The sequence below is a fragment of the Tamandua tetradactyla genome, chromosome 13, assembly GCF_023851605.1.
Source record: "Tamandua tetradactyla isolate mTamTet1 chromosome 13, mTamTet1.pri, whole genome shotgun sequence".
NCBI classification, from domain to species: domain Eukaryota; kingdom Metazoa; phylum Chordata; class Mammalia; order Pilosa; family Myrmecophagidae; genus Tamandua; species Tamandua tetradactyla.
In genome coordinates, this window is record NC_135339.1 from 59,965,053 (window position 1) to 59,980,288 (window position 15,236).

At 38.1% G+C, this 15,236-nt stretch overlaps 1 protein-coding gene across 1 annotated transcript in view; it reads right to left on the minus strand.

The window, feature by feature from the left end:
- Positions 1-15,236, minus strand: part of HPSE2 (heparanase 2 (inactive)) — a 771,963-nt gene that overhangs the window by 174,009 nt on the left and 582,718 nt on the right. Inside the window, exon 7 of the mRNA XM_077125704.1 lies at positions 3,369-3,462. Within this exon, the coding sequence (XP_076981819.1) occupies positions 3,369-3,462 (94 nt within the window). The remainder of the gene's footprint in view (positions 1-3,368; positions 3,463-15,236) is intronic.

Here is a 15,236-nt window from a genome sequence, read left to right on the forward strand (position 1 = left end):
ATGAGTTTTGGAGGCTCAAAAGAAAGATAGTTGGCCAGTTTGTCATACTTTGCACCTAGGACTCTAATTCCCCAGACACCCCACTCCTTAACCACTCCCAATCTCCCAAGATTTCAGATAAGACAAAACAATTTTCCAACTGACAAAGCTTTGAGACCTAGCTTAGCACATCCTGGGCTGTGGTGAGGGACCTCATCCTAGTGATTCTGACAACTGGGTCCAGGCTGCTGGAGCCAATGGAAAGTCTATTGGTGTATCACATTTCAGGAGGTCAATGATCCAGCAATACCTCTGTCAGATACCCTTTTAAGGCAATATCTGGCAAAAGGTTTATAAAGGAGAGCTGGGAATAGAAAACTAGTCAGGGAAATGACTCAGGGCTATAAATGAAATAGATAGGATAGAAATGTGAGTGATAGTATTTTCCAAAAATGGTTGCAAAATTATTTTTAATCCTGTATGCATTTTCAGAATTTTGCCATTCCTTCATCAAGTGGAGGATTTTGTGTTTCCTTCCCTTGAATTCTGATTAGTCTTTGTGACTGTCTCGAATTTGCTCTGTAACTTCTGAGCAAGGTTAGAAAAAGTGATATAGCTCCCATCTGGCTCTTTCTCATAGACACCTACTTTTAGAATCCTAGGAAGAAGCCCAGGAACATGGAAAGTTCTATGTGAGCATTCTGGCAAGCAGCCCCAACTAAGGAACTAGCTGACAGCTGGCATCAACTGCCAGAGAAGGGCATGAACAGGCCGTCATATGATTCCAGCTGCCAGCCTTTGAGTTACCCTTAGCCTTTGAGTTTTCCAGCTGAGGCCTCAGACATTGTGGAGCAGAGATAAATCATCATTCTGGCTGTGCCCTCTGTGAATTCCTAACCCATAGACTCTGCAGGCATAATAAACGCTTATTAAATGACGGTACAGTTTAGGGTAATTTGTTATACAACAAGAGATGACCAAAGCAAGGCCCTAGGCCTGAGAGGGTCCTGGACATGTTCTACTTGCAATAGCTAAAGGTGACCCATGCCTGCTAGATCTAGCCCTCCTCTGCCAGGGGCCTTCAGCATATATGGCCATTTCTCTTAGTGTTTCACCATCCCTATGATGGTACTTGTTCCCCTACCCCTGCCCCACCCCACTGAGTCCATGAGACATGTTTTAAAGGTCTGAATCCCAATTGTGAACAGGGGTTGAATACTTTTTCTTAAGTGTCTTGGGCTCTGGTAAATCAGGAGGTAAGTTTAGCTATTCATTTCAGTCTTTTAACATTCTGTGATGGTCAACGATGATTTGTCTGCCTAGATATGCTGTGGTGGGGGTTGATGGGTGGTTGGGAGAAAGAGAAGAACCTAACTCCTTTGTCTTAGTTCTGACCTACAGTTACCTGTTACACCTAAATAATTACATGAGCACAGTTAGAAACTTTAATCTCAATGTTATGATACCCCTGAATCACTTTACCTTCAACAATAACCCTTTGCTCAGATCATTAGATTCAACACCAGAAAACCAAAATATATGGTAAAACTGGTCTACCTTGTACACTGATATAATACAGGCACTTAGAACAGTGCCTGGAATATAGTAAGCACTCAACAAATGTCTGTTAAGTGAAAGTGAATGAATGAAATCATATGCCTCCTTCTGGAGAGCAATTCCTAATGTCAGATTAGTGTGGTGTGCTTTAAAAACTATAGTGTTCAGGGGGTGCAAGGGTAGTTCAGTAGTAGAATTCTCGCCTGCCATGTGGGAAACCTGGGTTTGATTCCTGGTCCATGCATTTCCCCAAAAACAAACAAACAAACAGAAATTCCACAAATGGCACTGCAATGGCTGGATATTCACATGGAAAAGTAATGAAATGTGACCCTACCGTACAGCATACAACCCCCCCCCCCCAAAAAAAACTATAGTATTCAATAAGGTGCCATACTATTGTATTATGTAATATGTTTTTCAAACTACTCAATGTAAGTATTAAACCTTAAAACTGTTAGTTCTTTGTGTCCCTAATAGCTGGCACTTTACTTGAAATTTATTTACCAAGTGCTCTGTAAACATTTCTTACTAAATGAATATCAAATAGAAACTGGTCAAGATATTTTGAATAATGTAGTTCTCCTAGGCCTTGCCTAGTAAAACATAGTGACAGGGAAGGGTTCAGGCCAAACACTGGACAAGGTATCTGATCCCTGGAAAGATTAGACAGGGATGCAGGAATCCAGAAGTCCTGAGGCTTCGCAACCTCTAAAACTCCCTGAAAACAAGGACACTTAAGAGACTGTTTGTAATTTGAGTATCGTATTGGTATGAATTCTAAAAGGGGTACAAACTTCCACTTCAGCTCTCAAAGGTGCTTTTATATGATTGCTCCAAATAGGATTTTCATGGCTAATTTTATACATGAGCCATCCATTTGTCTATTTATTTAGCCAATTCATATTTATCGAGGGCCTCCCTTTTGCAATTTTTCTGCAAATATTTGTTTAATCTGCTCAAGAGATAGCTGAGTATTCAAAAGATCCCCATTCCCTTGAAAAGAATCTGGGCAACAAAGACGGGATATCACCATTGTGTAGCGGCTCACAGAAATTGCAGATACAAGATCCCCAAAACTCAGAATTCCCTAATCCACAGTATTTTGGAATGTGATTTTAGGACTGTCTGCATTAGGTAGAATCACCTGACAGATAATTATTCAAAATAGGAATTTCTGGGATCTATTCCACATATACAAATCAGAATATCAGAAGATTGGATATTTTTAACAAGTACAATGAATGATTTTGATCATATTTAAGTCTGAGAACCACTGAACAAGGGTTTCTTGCTGTTAGTAAGAATATGCAATTGCATAATATATGATAATCCCCCCCACATCTCTACAAATAGTAAGGTGTTAGTTGATTCTAGGATACCTCGGGATAATCTAAATATAGCTCAAATTTGCCAAAGCCCTAGAGTATAAGTTTATGGAATGAATGAATGATATTCTTTCAGGTAATCATTCATTCTCTCCTTAAACTAACCCAAAATAAGCCCCACAAAAAGGAAATAGCAAAGTAAATCTATCCATACCCAAAGAAACTCACAAGTTAGAAGCAAACTATTTTAAAAAATATTAAATAGAGAAGCTTTTAAACACTGATGTGATACACACAAAACCCTTCTCTATTTGAAAAACAATACATAATAATACATTAACAGGGCATAGTGTGATGAATCTCTCAATCTCTCAACCATGCCTTTTGGACTACACTATTTTTCTACCTTGGTTATCCCAGTGCTGAAGTCCAGTTAGGATCCTGGGATCTTTTCTTTGCGTTACCCCCCAAACTCACTCATCTTCCCAGGGTACTTTTACTCACTTTCTGAATTTTCCTAATCTGGTCAGAGAGTGTGTCTAACAGGCGAGTTTTCAGGAAGTCCATCACCTTGACCACCCGGCCATCAATGTAGCAACTGGAATAAAAATAAAATTAGAATCAGATAAAATCTGGAGTAAAGTACTGCAAATATACTTCTCTAGCCAGATGTCTGACAGTTCAGTCAACAGCCCATGGTTTTACTTGGGCTTTCAGAGTCTGAAAAGTTTTGACACTGGGTACTTTTCAAACAAATAAAATACTTTTTATCTTTCCCATATCCACCTCCATTTGTGGACTAATGCTCTGATTTTTTTTTTCAGCCTTTGTTCTGCGAAACCCTATTGCTTGCTCTATGGAAATTGACAGGAACTCCATAATAGAAATTAGGTAATGGGGAAAAGCTTCCTTTTTTTCTCTCTAGGGAAAGTAATTTAATACCCACCTCATGCCCATCCCTTAAGGTAATAAAGATATGTGAGACATTTGAAAGAAAACCATTGGTTTCCACAACTTTTGAATAAGAAAACAAACCACAATGCAAAATCTGATCTGGGGCAGTGAATGGGTCTCATATGTTTCCAGTTTCCAGCTCACTTCCCTGGGCAAAATACCCTATAGTCAAACTTCTCCCACCACCTCCATAAAGAAAAAAAGAAAATGAATAATGAATAATACACAAAACAAACAAATTTAAGTCTAAGAACCCTCTCCTAAGATAGCAGAAGTTTGACTCTCACAGTGTGATTATGTCTGGCTTTTGCTAGGTAATATAAATGAAACATCAAATTGTGCTGACCCATTGTTGTGAACATTTGACCAAAACAGGCCCCTCTAGCTTCATGGGGACCCCTTTTGTGCATCCTTATTCTGAATACTAAACTAGTACCAGCCTTGTGTTAGATGACTTTCCTCAAACTCCCCTACTCCCCATCTTTGCAAAGTTCCGAATGAAATAAAATTCTAAATGTTTATGATTTCTGGGTGCCTTTTCCAATCCACTTTGGTCTCCTTGGTTGATGGTGAACAATAGATTATTTCATTTTTAATAAGACACCAACCCATCAGTCCATAATATAGAACTACGTGAAAATTTTTTTTAATGTTAAATCCCCATGCCAATGTGTGAAGCACTGGAACAGTTAGTAATTTTGTTAATGTAAAGCAGGTGCTCTGGTTAAAGGGCGGATGGGAGATGAGTTCCACCCACTCAGTTTTCCTGTTGGCCTCCTTCACCACCTCAAGACATTTCCACAGAATCCAATTTTTAAATGTTGGAAATGTGTTGGAAAGAGCATGGGTTTTGAAGATAATGATATTTGAATTTAAATGTGAGATCTGGTATTTACCACCTTGAGCAAGTTGCTTGGCTCTATGAGCCTCAGATTTTCTTAGTCTTCAAAGACGGATAACATATCTACTTCTCAGGATTAATTGAGAATACAAACCTGAAGTTCCTGGCACACAGTAGGCACTCAACAACCTTTTCTTCTTTTCTAATTTCTCTAATTTTCAGTTCACAAAGATGGTGTTATAAACAATAAGGGGCTGATAAATTATCTGTGAGAATGAAATCTTAAAAGTTGAATTTCTGTGTCAAAGGATACGTGATTTTGGAAATTTTAATGTTTATATTAGGAAATAAAACAAAACAATTTCAACTAATCCTTAGCACAGATGCTGGACTCAGATCTGATAAACATTTATTATGTGTAACACAGTGTTGGTCATGTCCATATGCATGATCTTATAACCTCTTACTATTAGTACGTCACTATGAACACCTCTGATTTTTTTTTAAATTGTGGTTAGATGACATGTTACATGATAGCTGGGCATATTGGAATAGAGAAGTGTTAAAATTAAACATAATTTATACAACATTAATCTGATGTATATTTAAGGCCACGAATATTTGTTACTGTATTACATGATAACTAGGCATATGATAAGCAATGTGCTGTAATTAGTGTCCTTTTATGCTTTAATTAAATGTTATTCTTTCCTGTTTTCTTTTTGTTAGTTCCCCAGTTACTATATTAAACATTGGCATTTATAACTTTTGCTGGCAATGCATATAGCTTAATACTTATTTAGAATTGAGAATTTCCCAATATGCAGAATTTCCTGTGATATCCCTCCCTATCCTACCCAATCCATGGCCCAGGGCTTAGGCTCCCTTCACTGCTCTCCTTCACTTTGTCTCTTTTCTCACTTGGTTAAAAATCACACAAAATTTGGAGTTAGAAAATCTAGGTTCAATACCAATTTTGGCACTTACTTCCTATGTGATATTGGGCGTCCCCTTCTTTGAAATGGGTTAAAAAAATCAAACTCAAACTTATAGTATTTTCACAGGGTTTAGGTACTAATCAAATAAAGAAAAATATCTAGCATGGAACCTGGCACATGAAAGATATTCAATAACCAAACCTACTCTGTCCAGGTTACTTAAGTGCCTAAGGTAGCAGAAACATACTGAACAGCTATGGGATGGTGGTAGGCAGGGAAATCTCTGTCTGGAGGAGAACATAGTTATCCATCATAGTCTTTGTAGCATTGTAGTTTTCAGGGAACTATGGAACAAACTCGGGGTTCCCAGCAGGTGAGACGCAGAAGGAGGGATGGAGAGGACTGTGATTATATCACAAAAATTCAGAGCAAATATTGTTATCTGTTCTGAAACATGTAAGCTTGCTATGGTATCCCTGAGAAGTGATTTTATGACTTTGCTTGAATGTTTACAGGAACAGAGAACCCTCTATCACATGTTACTAGTACTGTTCCATTATACTATGGCTCTAACTGAGGCTAGGCTCTTCAGACATGGGTCTGAAATCTACTCGCCATTAATGTCCACTCAATGGCTATCATTCTGTCTTCCTGGACCCAGAAATAGTCCAATTCCTCCTTCATGCGATATGTGTGTGTGTGTGTGTGTGTGTGTGTGTGCGCGTGCGTGCATGTGTGTGTGGAGAGGGGGAGAACTCTAGTAAGGACTTTGACTCAAGCTTTTTAATAGACTATTCTTGCCCCACTTTTAATCTAACAAGCTGGATTCAATTGTCCTCAGTTGGTATTGGGTTCTGAATTGAATTGGAGTAGGGAGAGCTACAAGCAGGGAAACCAGTATGACAAGGTTATCTTATCTCAACAGTGCAGGCAAGAAGTGATAGAGGTTTCAGTAAGGGAGGTCACAAAAGAAGTGACAACGAGAGCCTGACAGGAAGAACTAGTGAAGTTTTGTACAGAGTAAGAGAGAGGAAGTGAATCAACTGTGAGCACAGCTTATGAGAGAATGTCTTGGAAAACACTGCCAATATATATTGGGCTAGTTAAATGGTTTAAACTGTTGAGTACCCAGAAAAGCCACAGTGTTTTAATCCAATCTTGTGGGTGCAGACTTATTACCCATGATATCTTTTGATTAGGTTGTTTCCATGGAGATGTGACCCACCAATTGTGGGTGGTACCTTTTGATTAGAGATGTGACCCCACCTATTCAAGGTGGTTCTTATTCCATTTACTGGAGTCCTTTAAGAGAGGGACATTTTTGGGGAGGACACAGACATTTGAAGATGTAGAAGGAGAGTGCCCTGGGAGATGGCAGAAGCTGAGAGAGCTGTTTGAAACCAGAAGCTGGGAGAGAAAGACAGTAAACATTGTCAGGTAACTTTCCATGTAACAGAGAAATCCTGGACATGATCGGCCTTTCTTGAGTAGAGGTATATTCTTGTTGATGCCTTAATCTGGATATTTTCATGGCCTGAGAACTGTAAATTTGTAACTTAATAAATCCTCTTTGTAAAAGTCGATCCATTTCTGGTATACTGTGTTATAACAGCTTTTGCAAATTGAAACACTGGGATACAAATTTGTCAAGGGAGATGAAGGATTCCATTTGAAATATCAAAGGTACAGGGATTATCAAGGAGGAAATACACACCAAGTAGTTGGAGATACAATAAGGAAGCACAGGAGAAAAATGAGACAGGAAATGTTGATCAGGGGGTTGTCTTTAGCTTTTAAGTAAGGAATGAAGACATGGCTGTAGATGAGTACTCGAAGAGATCTTTACAGAGATTTCACAGACCTCTAAAATTCTTTCCAAATATGGGATATATATACATATTTACACACACACAGAGTCTTTTTAGTACTCTCAGTCTAAGTCCAATTCACATTTTGTGTCAAAGGAATCCCCACATTGTACTGAGAAGTTTCAGTAATTTTCAACTGCAATCTTGAACCCACATTTATATTGTACTATGGAAATATGAACATTGGTTCCCCTAGAATAAAGTATTGCTTCAAAGACAGGAGATAATTTAACCATAGAGTATAATTCTAATAAATAAGCCTTTGTTCTTGGGTACTCTTGGACAAAACAGTAACTTGCTACATTTACCCTTTGTATACATAGTATTCAGCTTAGACAATCTGTGGTAATTTGAAAAATTGCTGCTTGTTACAGAGGTTCGGCCCTCTTATAATAGTTACCTGTGGTGAACAGCCTAGACTATTATTTAGATTTAAACATGAAGGAGGTGAGGTAGCCTGTGGTGACCATTTGGTAAGTATAAATTTCTAAAAATGATGATGATTTCTAACAAAAATTGATTAAAAGGAAGTAGGACTGGATTCCAACTGTCTAGTGACCTGGGGCCACTTTCTCAGCTTTTCTTTTTTTCTTTCTTATTAAGAAGATAAAGATGACTCTTAGATATCCACCAGTTTCCACAAAAGTAAGTTTATTTAGTAATAGTAACAAAGGAGTCAGAAGACCTATTAAATTAGACAGAAATAGAAGGATTGAGGAAAGGAAAGAAAGAAGAAAAGGAGAAAGGAAATTCATCAATCAATTGGAGGTCCTCTGGCATCTTCCACATAAATCCTGGCAGAATGGTTCTAGAATCACTTAGATGGAGATTTTTAGGTTAATCATAGTTCTCCTCCAAGCAATCTTGAAATTTCAGCATCTTTTAGGATTATACCAGAAGCAGGTGAATTGTTCAACTAGAAGCCGAGACCACGTCTATGCAGAAATAACCTTTCTGGGAACTATTACAAATGCAAGGGAGTTTACAGCTCTGTGCAGGGACAAATTGCATGTCTGGCTCAATATCAGTAACCATCATTCCCTCTGCTGCTGGCCTCTAGACTAGAAAAGACGGCAGAGTACACAAAGTAAATTGAACTACTTACCCATTCATTTAACAACTCTCTTGCCCTCCTTAGCTTTGAATTTTATTTTCAGTACAATACCCTTCATTTTATTTTATTTAAAATTCTGCCACTAATTTTTATTATTCAAGAAATAAATGTTCATTGTAGAGATATTAAAAATATATATAAACTAAGTTAAAATATGAAAATAAAAAGTCACGTATAAGCCCAATCCCTAGAAAGACCTACTGTTAACATTTTGCTGCACATCCTTTCCTCTACTATGTATTTTTTCACAGTAAACACACGTAAAAATTTCCTCAAATTATTTTAAAAACTTAATCCAGATCCTATACCACTAACAAAGAAATGTAATACTGACCCAACTAAGACTCCAAGCCAGGATACTGACAGAAACATCAGAGACTTCCTACCAAAGCATCTTCCTTTTATGTTAATTCTATTCTGGTCATTTAGGGCTTCTCTGTCAGGGGCAGATCTCACCTTCCTTCGGTCTCCACCAGCCAGGTTTTAATCCCTCTCTTCCCCTCTCCCCCCAGGCTCCTGGATCCAGTCCTCAGGATTGTACTACAATTAGCCACTTACACCCATTAGCCTCTTAAAACATTTAATGAGGAGAGTTTGTTGGCTCCAGGGGCAGCTGGTTTTGTTTACCTGGTCCTTTATTTTAAAAGGAAAAACCTTTGCCCCTTATTATCTGACCCCTTCTTTTATTTCAGGTAATTGCATTAGTGCTGGCTTCCCAAAGCTCAGGAATTTCCGGACCTATTATGCCGCCTGCTGCTTTCGTGGAGGAGAGGCAGTCTGCTCAGAATTCTAACACCCAGCCTGCTGACTAGGCAGGGAATTCCATAAAACTGTGGCCTTCCCCACTGAAGGGGGGAAAGCTTAGACAATCATTAGAAGAACAATGTTGACCTATAAAAACTATTCTGACTTCTAAGCCAAACACTGGAGAAGACTGATGAGTCCCTTAAAGATTTATAAATTGCATTTGCCCCTCCTCCAAAGGCCCTCACCCTGGACTCCTGTTGAAAACCATATTTCTTCACACTTGTCATCCAGTTCTCTTTCTGAATGTTAGATTATTCTTGATCTTCTTTGCAATGGGTCAGCCTTCTGAGCCTGGACAGGTAAAGCTTGGTTAAAATGGACACAACTAAAAGAAAGACTCTACAGAAAAGAAATGTTTCTTTGGCTTCCTTAAACCAGTTCCTATAAATCAATACAGGAACCACTCAGCTGATTAAGGGGTTGTGATCCAGGAATTTGAGAGTTTGTACCCTGGAAAAATGCTCTCATAGAAGGATGATATAAATAAGTTAGGATAGTGGGCAATCCCATAGGCATATAGTTGGTACTCAAAAAATATATTTAATGAAAAGATGAATATCTATATAATTTATCCTACACAAGCCAAAAGGGGGCCCTGAAGCTCAAGTGCTGCACTAAGGGCTTTCTTTTTTTTTAATCTTCTCTCTCTTCACTTCCTATATACACTAGATCCTAAGCTTCAAGCCCAGATCATTCTCCCCATGAATCCAGAGGAGTATGTGGAGAGAGCATGGTGCCGTGCCAGAGACTCAGATAGTTAGCTCTCTATCCCAGCAGTGCTGAGATCTCCCCTGGAAGGGGGGAAAAGGCAAGGGGTGGGAAAGCCACTGGAAGCTCCAACCATAGGAGTGGGCTCTGAGGAGTGAACCTCTGAGATTTTTAGAGTAGAAGCACGTGATAGCGCCAAAATTGTACAAAGGAGTGGCTCCATATGCTTTGTGTCTGAAATTGAAACAATTCGGGGGGCCTTCTTTAAGAAAAAGAAATAAAAATTGCAAGTAAAATTAGGTACAAAAGTAAATATCCATTTAAAATGAAAAAATAAATGACAAACTCTTAGAGGCTTAGAGAAACAAGTCCTTTCTTCAGAGATCTCCTTAGACAATTTCCCAGAAATGCTTTTTAGAAGCTTCCTGATAGCACTGTGGGGACCCAAGACCCAGGATTTCCCTCAATATTAAGAGCATTCCCTTCCATATGGAGAGCAGGACATTGCATATCTACATGATCAGGTATGTCCTGATCATACCTACATGATCAGGACATTAAAAGTCATCAGATCTCCTGGGGCGGTGGGGGTGGGGGTGGGGAAGAATGTGCAAATGGTATCATAAACAAGGCATTGAAACTCCTCTCCTTTGATCATTGTTGATAATAAGCCTCCAAACCCATGTCAGAAGACCCTGTTGAAACTCAGTTCTCATACCCTTATCCTAAACCCTTATAAGCCCTTACACTCCACCTCCCCGCCCCCCCCCCCCCCCCCCCCCCCCCCCCCCCGCTCCCTTTGCCGAGTACTAACCTTCATTTTCCATGGCTGGTCACCACCATGGAAGATCTTCTCCTGTCCATAAGTCCTAATAAACTCATGCCTAATTCCATGCCAGGCATTTCTTTGGTTTTAGGACTGAGCTAGGTTGTAACACAAACTGGTCCCCATTTCCACCTGGAATGAACTACAACTCAGCAACTCCTAGCACTTATAGGAGCCAATGCAAGTGAGGGTATTAAAGCTTAATTCATTAGCATCATTATAAATCTAATTGTGGAGTAACAGCAATAGAAATAGCAAGGTCTAAATTGTAGAAATCTAACCATCTATGAGCAGGTTTTTTCTTCTGTTGTTAATTCAGTGTTTGTGACTTGGGGGCTGCTTCCCTGGCCCCTTTTCATATTACTGACATTGTGGTAGAACAGCACAAATAACTATAATTAAGTTAGTGCATCTGTAACTAGGAAAACATGAAAAGGAGAAAGAAAAAAGGAGGGACCTTATACATATTAATATTCGCATGGTATTTTAATAAAGTATCTCATTTAATCCTCATGAATACTCCCTGCTTTGCAATCTAGAAACTATGGCTCACAGAGATTTAGTAATGAAGAAACCAGAGATCATGTAGGGACAAAGTGACGGACACCAAAAGCTCTTCAGTCTATCCTCTGCATGCTGACTACCTTAGATATGGGATACTATGCTCATTTCACCTGTCCTATAATCCAGTTCAGTTGCTTTTTAGCTGCCTTTAGTCTTGCTTACTTCAACCATTCTGACAACTTAAACAGTACTCCCAAATTTCTCCAGAAAAGAATACAATTTCCAAAATAACAACAAACCCAAAATTCTAATGGCAGCAAAAACTTAAGGAGATAGTTAAGTAAAGGCAGAGAGATCTTATTCTTTTTCTAGCAAAAGTGTTTTTCAAAGGATTTTAACATTATTATATGAACGAAAGGGTTCCATGGTCAAATATGTTGAAGAAATGCTGAGTTAAAACCAAATTAAGTAGTATTTCCTGTTCCAGACAGGATGGAATATAGCTGATACTAGAATTACCCTCATCATAGACAACTGTAAATGCTAGACAAAATAAATAAAACAACCATTTGCAGGAATTAGCACCTAACTAAGGCTGCGATCCTTGGGAAAGGGGAGGCACATGAGGGGAGCCTCACATTCATCTGGGCTTCACCCCCTTTATAATAAAGGGGAGAGACAGTTTACTAACCAAGAAAAATTTGTGCTTCCCTTCCATAGTGTAGAGCTTTTGCCAAGAAGTAGCTTTACAGCCAGAGTCTATATTTCTCTGTCCCATGCCCCACCTGAGGGGGCTAATAAGACTAGTTCAAGCCACAGTAATGAGAGCAGAAGTAACTTCAGGGGCAAAGTACATGGAGATGGGTAGCCCGTCTGAGCAGAAATTTTAAAAATATGTCTTCTGTAGTGTTTCTTCTCCATTGCTAAATGATTGTAAAGGACTCTGAGATGAAGCCACAAGAAGCCTTGGTCTTTGAAATGACTATGTATAAGGCCACCTACCAAAAAGATCAGCACTGGATTGTGAGATTGGTGAGAAATGAACTTCTGTTAGACCATAGAGACTTTGGTATTTATTTGTCAAAGCAAAGAGTATCACATTAATTAGTACACAGTATTCATTAAAACAAAACTCCATTGTACCAATCAATCTGTTTGATCAATAGTTTATAATAAACAGATTTTCCTTAGGTTAAGAGAAAATGGTTGCTGTTATGAAAATAAAAAAGATTAACCTGGAGAACTCACTGATACTCATTGACACAGTATTACAATTTTTGCTTCAACCATCAAACATAATTTAGAAAACTCAAGATGAGGAAGTCTATTATATTTATCCATCTTTAACCTTTCTCTTTTTTGTTTTCCTTACCTGATGTTTCAAGTTTCCTGTTTTAACATTTCCTTTCTTAGAAAACCTGCTTTACCTTAGTCATTCTTTAATGCTATGTCTTAGTTTTCCTTCAACTGAGAATGTCTTGATTTCTCCTTCATTCCTGAAGAATATTTTCACTGGATATAGGATTCTGGATAGACAGTTCTTTTCTTTCAGACTTGAAAAATTCTGTGTCACTTCCTTCTATTCGTCTTGATTTCTGATTAAAAAAATCCACTGTTATTCAAATTGTTTTCCCTCATAGGTAATTTCTTTCTTGCTGCTTTCAAGAATTGTCTTTGTTTTTAGTTTTCAGAAGTTTGACTATAATGTGTTTTGGTATGGATTTCTTTGCGTTTATTGTTTATCATTCATTCAGCTTCTTGAATTTGTTGGTTTATGTCTTTAGCCACATTTGGGAAGTTTTTAGCCAAAAAGTCTTTTCCTTTGGAGAATGCTCTGGTGATATTTCATAATTGATTACTCTTACCCTCTCCATGTCAGAGCCATTAAGGGATCTTCCTTGGATATTCCCTGTGAAATCCTGGTAGGATTACTGGAGGTAAAACTCACAAAAGTGTGGGGACCCCATGAACGTGGCTCCCAGGAGTTTCTTATTCTCAAGATGGTTCAGGATCAGACCTTAACAGTTAATCAATATTTTCATTTAAGTGTTCCTACCAGTTTATGGCTTCAGTGACTTCTGCTCCAGGCAAGCAGATTTTGGCTATAGCTCTCAAGATTTGTCTGTTTCTCCAGATTCAGGGTTTGGTTTGCCCTGAAACTTCAATGCTATGATAGAACCAAGATGAGTTGCTGATTTTCAGTTTGTTCAGTGGTTTCTTGTTGCATAGATAAAATGAAGACTTCCATGTTCTTTATAGCTCAGGGCTGAAATCAGAAGTCCACTAGTAGCATTCCTTTCATGCATGCCAACCTTGAACTCTTGGTAACACCTGCATTAAGTGTGATATGGAGAAATAGCTTGCATCATCCCTTTGTATTGGCAACTAGTGCATTAATATGATCAGTTAGGGATGTCTGCCATGGTAATAGAAATAAGGAATGAAGACACATGTACCATATGTTTTCATTTTTTACCAAGATGATTTCCCAGATCCAAGGCTTAAAGGTCTCCTCTTTCACACAGGATGGAATGATATCACTTGGTCTCCCCTTCACACGTAAAACTTTTAGGGTTCCAGATTTCAGTTGGTATTAGTGAAATCACATTCGCCTAGAATGTTGTCCAACAGACGCACACAGGATAATGTCCAACATGTGAAGAAAGCAAAGCAAAATGACTTGCCCAAAGGTCTCACATAAGTTTCCTATTTGAGTTTGATTTTCCACACCCTCATTTATAGATGAGATTGAGAAATTACTGCTGTTTTACATTTCCTCAGTCCATATGCCATGCCTCTGCCTTAATGTGGGTTTGGCTTCATGCCTTAGAAAGAATAGGATAGACAAAATATAGTGTCTAGATAGACACACACATACATACATATATACTTAAATATACATACACATGCATATATAATAAATGGTATCATGTCATCATATAATTGACTTTTAATTAAAAAAAATTTATTTTAAGCTTAGGAAATGATTCTTCTTCTGAAAAAGAAGTTTAGTTTTTGACTAACAGATAATAGATTTTGTTTTCCACTTGGTTTTGGCCTCTAGGCATGGAATCAAATCTGTCACCCATCTCTAATAAGAGAATAGAACCAGCTGATACACATTTAAGAATACCAATCTTTCCCATTGCTTCATTATTATTCTAACTCTATTTTCCATTTAGTCTTACTTCCAAAATTATTTATTTTTATGATTTGCTACTGCATAGTAAAGTGACCAGAAAGAAGGTTGAAAGAAGCTCTACAGAGGAAAAAAAGGCATTCAATTAATGAACTATATATTTAGCCCTCTATGTACACAAAGCAAAGCAAAGCAAAGCAAAACAAAGACCTGTTGTCTTGGTTCCTGTTCTTAATAGATAACTGGGAAAGCTTTATGAAGTCATATTCTCTTATCAAGTTTAAAAACACTCTGTTCTTTGTCAGATCAAATGTTATACTTGGTACAATATAGTTTGAGGGATCATGAAACCATTAGTCTTTATCTTATTGTAAATAGATTTCTCATTCTGAGAATTTTTAGCCATTTTTATGTTTTACTGGGGTTGGAATTGGCCCTCCAGTTCAGTGGCAGGCAAGAGTTGGAAAGGTTGAAAAATTAATACAATCAGAGCTTTTCAGAATGTATTTCCCTGAAGATTACAGAGTACTTCACAGATAAGAAGCCTAAAGTATTATTCTGAATGAGAACAGGACAGATTTGCTTTATCAGTTAAATGCACAATGAATAAGAAACTCTAAGTCTTTACTTCAGACCATTCAGTCAATGTGTGGAGGTAAGGGAAGGGAAGGGG